The sequence below is a fragment of a genome, unplaced genomic scaffold, assembly GCF_019419815.1.
Source record: "Pyrus x bretschneideri cultivar Hongxiangsu unplaced genomic scaffold, Pyrus_bretschneideri_v1 Contig4, whole genome shotgun sequence".
Taxonomy (NCBI): Eukaryota; Viridiplantae; Streptophyta; class Magnoliopsida; order Rosales; family Rosaceae; genus Pyrus; species Pyrus x bretschneideri.
In genome coordinates, this window is record NW_025999723.1 from 6,855,699 (window position 1) to 6,864,593 (window position 8,895).

Consider the following 8,895-nt stretch of genomic DNA (forward strand, 5'->3'; position numbering starts at 1 on the left):
GGGATCCGGAGATATTTCATTCCCATGTACAATTTGAAGGCTCTGAGTCACCTGGACGTTTCATATTCCTTTCATGATCACGATTCATACTGCGGTTACTAATTTTATATAACCTTCTTCTCACTACATTTTTCTTCAAAAGGAAAAGAACCGTTGCTGCACTCAAAGGGAGTTTCAAGGTCACAACTTTTTCACTACAAAATATATACCTAAATCATCTGGGAAACTTTCTCAGCTCATCAGGGCTAGCTCTTTTCATTTCGAGAGATCGGAGGTGAGGAAATAAAGTTTCCATTCATGTCTTCAGAGTTCAAAATACTATGTGTGTCACCGGGAGTATAACCCCTTGTGAGTGTAGTACTCATCACCTTAGGTTGCATGATGAGTGCTATATTAGGAGATATATCCCTGGTGACATGTATATAATAATCTGCCCTTCCGAGTAATCTTGGGTTTCTAGGATTGTCATTTCAGTTTTCACTTTTGCGGGTTCTGCTTGATTCATTTTGGATACCAAAGTGAAAATTGAAACTTTCGAGTCGAAACTTTTTTCTATTTTTGGGCTTAAATTGTTTCTTTGAATCAAATCCTTTCTTAGACAACTTTTGATTTGAGTCTGCTTAAGAAATTAAACGTTGAGGTGGAATGTGATTAACATTATCAATACATGCATGCATTGTGCTCTCAATAAAATCACACCTTAAAAACCTTGTTTTCTTTTATGTGTTTTCAGTTTCTGGGCTCAGAAGTTCATATATAGGAACTTTGAGAAAAATTCTACAGTCTGCAAACATCAACAGAAGGCCAACTCTATGTAGAATTGGATTTTGTTGGGTTCAAATGAGAAACGCTGATCTTCTTCCATCTCTACCCTCCCATCTTTTCAACTTTGGTAATCATCATCACAAATCTTAATCAGTATACTGTTAATTTTGTTTACTTTGAGCATAAGTACACTTAGTTGATATTCAATGATTATATCAATTATTCCTCAATTTCTTCAGGAAACAATATTGATATTCAGATGACAAATTGGGATGCACAAATGAGCATGAACAGAAAATTGTAAGCGCTCTTTCCCTTTTTAAGCTTTTATCCCAACATTTTTCATTTTTGGAAATTAATCTCCTTATTTTTAACATCTTATAATTATTAATTCTAAGAAAACCTCTAACAATTAGATTACTCATCTATTTCTCTTCATATTTATCAAATATAATTAATCTCAAGAACTAAAGAAAGACTGTCCACTGCTGTAAGCGAATTAGATTTATGTTGACCTCACCATAATCATTGCTGATCCTCTAGCAAAACTAATTAGATTTTCCATGTTGATTATTGGTATTAATTATTCATTAATCACATATTGTTTAATTATCCAAATAATGTATTGTCCTCTCCTGTTGTGGTGGCAGTGGCTTTTGCATGGGGTCCAAGGCATTCGAAAGTGACAACCAGAATAACATGAGAGCCGGAGACTTTTCTCTTCCCCTGCAGCAGTCATCATCCCTCGTTACCTATCAATCTGCAGGTTTGGTTCATTTCCCTTTCCATCTGTTTCAATTTTCAGGAACAACTTTTCTAATTTCTGCCTAATATTTACCTTTTTTTTTTGTCTTTTTCCACCTGCTCCTCATCAAGATTTTTGTAATTTAGTGAACTCTAATAATTCACACAAGAACTGGGTTAATTAATAGTAATTACCTTGCTCGATTGCAGTTAACTATCCATCGGGTGCATTCAGATATGATGACATTGCCGGGCAGTCAATGTTGCTGGACAAGAAGATTTCAGCTCCCCAATTTCAAGTAGTATGTTGATCCAATGATCTTCTTAATTAGCCGGTAGCTAAGATCCTAATCAACAATTAACAAGAATTTGCCCAATTTCAATATCACTAGTCCTTCACTTCAAACCAAGTGAATAACTTGAACACTGCTAGCGATAATCGTTCATGTGGTCTTTAATTGTTGATTTTTATCCAATAATTGGTCTCACACGAATTAAAAGTCACAATATGAAGAAAAAATACACAATATATGTCATGAGACAATATATTATGCTTGATTTTGTGAGACTATAAATCTGAATCACATATCTGAAAAATGATCGAACTTGAGTGTATCAAACTTTACTAAAAATTGAAGAATTACATAGGTAAATAAATGGAGTGGAGATAATTCCATTTTATGTGCATCCTGTCTAGGTGGAAATTTTATTTGATTTAACCATGCTTCAAATCTTAATTTTCTTCTCTCCTTTTTTTTCCTACTTGAAGGATTGCCAGGCCATTCAAAATGCAAGGAAACGTCCAATTGAGGTTGATGACCTTGGTCGTCTGGTTGGTGACACGACAGCTCTAAACGACTTATACAACAATAAGAGAAACAAGATGACAAACGGTAATTCTCAACAACAGTGGCATCAAGAAAACTCAATGGAGCAACAAAACAATAAGGTATCCTAATTAATCCAGTTATATATTATGAAGTTAATTTGTCAACATTTAATTAAGCTGTGGATTTGTTGTTGAGCTTTTGCTGTATTTTTTTGCTAGAAGTTGCATCATCTGCCAGTGAGAAGAAGCCAAAAGCTTAGTGACAAAATCACAGCTCTCCAAAAATTGGTTTCCCCCTATGGCAAGGTAATTAGCAGTTGGACAACATTAAAATCTCATATCTGGTTTCCCATTAATAGAAAAAAATGTAATTATCTGCAAATTAATTACAATTAGGGTTTAAAACTTGTATGTATATTGCAGACTGACACTGCCTCAGTTCTTCAAGAGGCTTCCATATATATCATGCTCCTCCAAGAACAAATTCAGGTATTAAGTATACATTTGGTAAAGTAATTATGGTAATAAAATTATAATTAATATCTTCACTTTCATATGCTGCAGATAGATTTTAGTTGCTAATTTGCTTCTTGGGTTTTTGTTTTTGTTTTCAATTTTTGTAGCAGAATATGGAAAGGATGCTTAGTAGTTCATACAAGAATGCTGCAGCTCTTCACCCACAGGTCGGCAGGCACTTGAAATTAATTTATAGATATATATATATATATGTATGTATGTATGTATGTATGTATGTATGTATAGAAGGTAGTTGGGATGCATAAACAAATGGAACCAGTCACAAATTTTTAATAAAAAACGAAACCTGAAGGGCACTATAGTTCGTCAACATAAAGATGCACTAAATGCAGTTTAGATACAACTTTTTAATTATCCGTTTAGTGTCTCTCAATTTTAGTTTTGATTAAAAGCTTGTAACTTATTCTATTTAAATGATTTTTCATGATATTTTAATTTTTAGAAAGTTTATCTCACAAAATTTGAAATATTCAACAGGAATCTGGGCGTGGGCAGGTGGTTGATCTCAGAAGCAAAGGCCTTTGCTTGGTTCCTGTGTCAATTACTCAGAAAGTGACTATGGAAGAGCGTTCTGATCATCTTGCTACATCAAGAAAAGTTGTCATAGCTAATCACTTCTAATTCTATAACTACTAAACGCATAAGCCATATGTAGTGCTTCACCCCAACAGCACTTTTGAGAAAAGCTGTTTTTCATGTACTTAAATGCATTCCTTTTTTAATCATACTTAAGATTGTCGATTAATTCGAAGAGATAATTGACAGAATTAATCTAAACCAAAGGGAGGTAGCTATGTTTTGGTATATATTTATGGGAAATTTTTTGAATTGTCATATAAATTTGTACACATTTTTCAATTTGTCATTTAAACTAAAATTTTAAGCAATTTGTCATATCAGCTTTCCGAAATCATCAATTTTTCATCTTATCCTAACTCTGTTAAGTTTTCCATCCAAAATAAGTCATTTGCAAGGCACATGACTTGTGTTCATGGCTATTCTGTTATTTTAAGATCTTTTTACAAGTTCTTTATTTTTCTTTAGTAAATCCCTTAAATTTTGTGTTCGCTGGTATTCATGCAGATTGTTGTGTTCGAGCAATATATATGCATCTACAACTCCAATTCTTGCATCAAACCTCAACCCGTTTCTCATATATAACAGAGCTCGTATAAAATTCAATTTCATGACATACTAACTGAACACACCCACTCGTGTATCTTAGCATATTTTGAGCAACCATACAAGAATGCAATGCATGATCATTTCATTGCTACCATATCAAAAATATTGTTGAATTGCTTGATTATGTTGAAAATCAAAAACACCAAATATTGAGGAAAGATTGCTTTAAGTTCACAACATTGTTTTCATTAATAAAAAAAATGACATTAACAAAATGTCTAAATGACAGAAGCCCTAGAATTGTGGCTTTAGAAACCCTAGAATTGTTTTGATCGAATGCAACTTAATAGAAGGAAGTGGGGTGTTAAAATGACAGAAATAACCCTGAACACAAGTCATGTGCCACGCACATGACTTATTTTGGATGGTAAACTTAACGGAGTCAGGATAAAATGACAAATTGATGATTTTGGAAAGTGGGTACGACAAATTGCTTAAAATTTTAATTTATATGACAAATTGAAAAATGTGTACAAGTTCATATGACATTTCAAAAAAATTCCCTATATTTCTCTACCAACTTTATTTCTCTACAAACTTTATAATTATGGTCAGGGTCTCATTACCATACCAGTGTTTTTGCAACTTTAACACCAAATCATGGGTTGCGAGAAAAAAAAGAAAAAAAAAAAAAAAAAAAAGTGATATTCGCACTCTCATTTTTCCTTCTTGCAAACCACTCTTAATCAATTATGTTTTTGCAATTTTTTTTATGTTTCCTCCAACAGGCTCATAAGGTATTATGTCACCAAAGTTTACATATGACAATATATTATTAGATCGGAAAACCACTGTGGCTACGAACATGTTCCATCTCCTATATCAGAGGCATATGTGGCTATGACTTGTCAATGGCCCGACCCTAATTTTGGGATTGTGCATTACGTGTTATTATGGGCTGGGCCAGGCTGGGATTGGGCTCTAGTGTCGGTGCAGTAGTCCAATATCCATCAATATGACTGTTCACTTAGAAATCTAAAGTTGAAGTTTTCAACTCCACATTTTTGGCTCCCAAGCTCAAGTAAATACCCAAAGTTTGAACTTTAAAATTTCAAATGTCAACCTTTATTCCCTTTTTTATTTTCTGAACATTTGCATGTTTCATTCTGCTAATGTACTTATTCCATTCAGCTATAGTTAGCCTTTATAGTCTTTTGTTTTATTACAAGCGATAATTATTATTCTAAACTATATAAGAAGAAGACTTAACTACTAGCGCAATCCATCACTTTCCTCATAATAATTAGGGTGTGAGCTCGGTTTTATCTGGTTCGATTTTTTGCCAAAAAGTGAAAACCAAACCGAAATTACTATTCGGTTCAATTTTCTCAAAATTTAAAAGAGAAACTGATATAATTTGGTTCAGTTCATTAAGATTCAGTTTAGTTTATTACGGTTCAATTTGGTTCCCTTTTTTTTTTTTTTGGGTAAAAAAATGGAAAGAAAATGAAGGAGAAAAATCTGGAAATTTGGGTTGTTGTTGGCTGATTTACTTCAAAAGCCTTGAAACATATTCTGTGGAAACAAACAAAAAAGTTAAAAACCATGAGATTTGGACTCAATCATCCCATTTTTCCAGTAAACTAAAAAAACAAAAAACAAAAAAATATTCATTATTCTCAATATCACCGATTCACCCATTATTTCCCATATCACCGAATACCGATTCTCCATATCCTATTTTCCGATAAAAAATTAAAACCCGAAACAAAAACAAATAAGCAAATAGAAAAATTTACACAGAGCTTGCAAATAGATGGCGGAGAGAAAGCAACGATGGCATGAAAGCATGTAGGCACGACGACAGCGTTTGATGCGGTGGGTGACTACCATGGATTTGTCTTCCAACGTTGGATATGGGTGAGGAGTGAGTAGATAGGAACGGCAGAGGAACCAAGGAAGTGTCTCGAGTGACGACTGATCGAAAAGAGGAGGGAAGGAAGTGCCGAGAGGAAATTACATGAAAAGGCTCATTACCTCTGGCTTATGATGGGGCTTTATAGGAGCACCTGTAAAACGACGTCGTAGCCCCTCACCAGTGAGAAGTCAAACGAAGCCTCTAACTTGCTCCTTCTATTAAATTATGAATAGTATCAATACGAACTTAGGTGCGGAGAATGTAATACATTACTTTAGCTGACTAGATTTAAAAGCTTTTGTTCCAAACCATTTTTTGGGAGGGGAACGTTAGAATTTCAATGGCTTTGGTCGGAACTTAATATACCATTCTATATTCATGATTTTTGTTTGTAGCTGACATGGGGAATAAATGGAATACATGCTTTTGGTGTGCCATCAGAAAGTTCGACTCCAACTAAATATTGAAGGGTAATGTAAGGAAGATTAAATTTGGACATAAAAGTTAAAAATTAAAAGACATGGAAGTTGATAATTAGTTTATTATTTAAGCGTTGATAAACATGTTCATTTTTATTGGCGACATATCATTTAGTTTGTAAATTTTGTCTCCAAATTTAGTCTCCCTAACATTACGCAATACTGAATGGCTTGCCATTTTTTTTTTTTGGAAACTGGGAATAACATTACCAGGGCAAAGATGCCACAACAATAGAGGAAGCCTACACTGAGACAAGCAACAACTGACCAACAACAAACCATACAGTGAAGGGGGTAAGGAGTGAAGATGCTAGAACCGAGTTTGAGCATCACCCCCTTGACTACAGTAATGGCTCGTTTACGTAACCGTAATCAAAATATGAGGAATTGAATTGAGGAGGAATTGAAATGAAGAGGAATCATAATCGGATTCCTATTGAAGCTGTTTACTTAAATGTTAAAAAATCAGAATATAAATGAAACTGAATTCATAGAAGTTGTTTACTAATTCAGTTGAATCGGAATAAATATGATTACTAAAATATCCTTTTTGTTTTATTTTATTCTATATTTATTTTTAAAAACATTTAACTAGTTATTTTTAGTTATTTAGTTCAATTAAAGAGTTAAATGTCCGCAATTGTGTAAGAGGCTAAAAGCCAAAGAAACAACCCAGCCACATTCATCTTCCTCTCCACTAAAGAAAAACCCCAAAAACAGAAAGCATTGAGCCGTCAAGACTAGACACGCGAGCAATTTGGCCCTAGACCTCGAGTCGCGATCGTCAAAGCGATGTCGCAGGAGGATGGGCGGCAAGTGAGAAGCTGCTCATGAGATACTAACGTTAATGTCATAGTCCCGGAGCTACGTCATCGCGTGCATGTCGACGGTGTCGAAGCGGCTGATCCATCGCCTCCTGAATGACAACGATCCGATGTTCGGGGACGAGATCTCATATGCGACTAGCAGATCTCCTGAACCTATCGGCTTTATGATTCCCTCACCCAACCAGAACCGGAAATTTGTTGGGTTAAACGACATATTGATAACATGGCATAATAGGAAGAGCAAATGCATTCATGATTCCCTCACCCTCTCGGAATTCAATTACCACTTCATAAAGGGAGTCTAATTCCTCCAATCCCTGGAATTGAATTCCATTTTTTTGTGTGGGTTCCACGCAATTTTGATTCCTTCCAATTTTAGTAAATACAAATATAATTCATAATCGAAATCAGATTTCTTATTTTTATTTCGATTATGGGTTCGTAAACACGTCCTAAAGTTCTTATAGTGTGCTACCGTATGGTTCGATACCCGATACTATATGGCTTTACATGTTTCATGTTGTGCCATACGAGGACAGAAGTCTAATAATAATGCAACCACTTTTATAATTGAATCATGAAACAACGGTAAAAGCGATTGTTGTAAAACGAGAGAGAGCCGAGAAAGAGGGTCCATAAAAGAGAAGGAAAAGAGAGAAAGGAGTGAGGAATTTTATTTAGGATAATGTTAGGCAGATTAAATTTTAAAATAAATTTATAAATTAATTGATGTAATTTACAAACTAAATAATGTGTCTCTAATAAGAAATAAGCACATTAATTAATATTTAAATAATAATTCAATCATCAATAATCACATCATTTGATTTACAAAAGTTTGTTTAAAAATTTGATCTTCCTAACATTACCCTTTTATGTATATAATTCTTCATGTTTAGTGTGTTATTTATTTATTATTTTGTTTTGAACAAAGCATATTATCTATACTAAGAGGGTGCGGAAGTGGGCTAAGCTTCATAATATGCTAGCAATAATGTGATTCAAATCCGCCTTCAGCGAGAATAAAACCTAAGACCTCTCACTTACATGCAAAAAGTAATACCACTAGACCGTAGTACTAAGTGACATGTTTAGTGCTTTTATTTATACTAATTATTATGGATTTTACTTGCCCTACAAGTAATACAAGTTGTATATAGAAAGAATCTTCTAGATCATGTAGAATTCCTATTTTAAGTCTACACAATCACACTAGTTACCACACTCTCCGTTGAGTGTGTAGAACTTAAAAAGTATTTGTATCATGTTTTCATCATTAAAAGATAGTAGTAGAAAACTAGCTGAGGTAAACACACCAAAATCTGGCTGAGGTATACATGAATCTCAAAGTAGGGATGCATATAAGGAGATAGTCTTACCAAAATCTGGCTGAGGTAAACACGGTTGGACAAACCTCTAGTCTAAAGAGACAAAGGGTGAGTTAGTGCAATGTCGATACTTGACATCTCCAGTATGCATCAAGTAGTAGAAAAACACACACATGGGTATGACCAATCCGATATGGGTGCCTCATCAAAACCTCGTTTAGTAACGCAATCCAATACCTTGGTAAGCTTCTAGCAGGTATACATTGACATCGACTTCTTGTAAAGATCGACAAGGTTGTCTTGGGATTGGATATGCTTGACTTCAATCTTCTGATGCTTTGTT

General features: G+C 34.2%; 1 protein-coding gene across 4 annotated transcripts; it reads left to right on the forward strand.

Moving 5' to 3' along the window:
- Positions 1 to 3,611, forward strand: LOC103948380. 4 transcript variants are annotated; one of them, XM_009359404.3, is made up of 10 exons: positions 1 to 274; positions 734 to 892; positions 1,005 to 1,065; positions 1,416 to 1,531; positions 1,720 to 1,808; positions 2,279 to 2,458; positions 2,558 to 2,644; positions 2,762 to 2,827; positions 2,962 to 3,021; positions 3,353 to 3,611. In XM_009359404.3, exons 2-10 carry the CDS (start codon positions 841 to 843, stop codon positions 3,494 to 3,496), a joined length of 855 nt encoding a protein of 284 aa, XP_009357679.2. In that variant the 5' UTR covers positions 1 to 274; positions 734 to 840; the 3' UTR covers positions 3,497 to 3,611. The 4 variants fall into 4 exon arrangements, with proteins under 4 accessions (XP_009357679.2, XP_009357678.2, XP_009357680.2 ...); XM_009359403.3 differs by having other exon boundaries at positions 2 to 274; positions 1,720 to 1,811; positions 2,965 to 3,021; XM_009359405.3 differs by having other exon boundaries at positions 2 to 274; positions 1,720 to 1,811; positions 2,561 to 2,644.
- Positions 3,612 to 8,895: the final 5,284 nt, after the last annotated feature.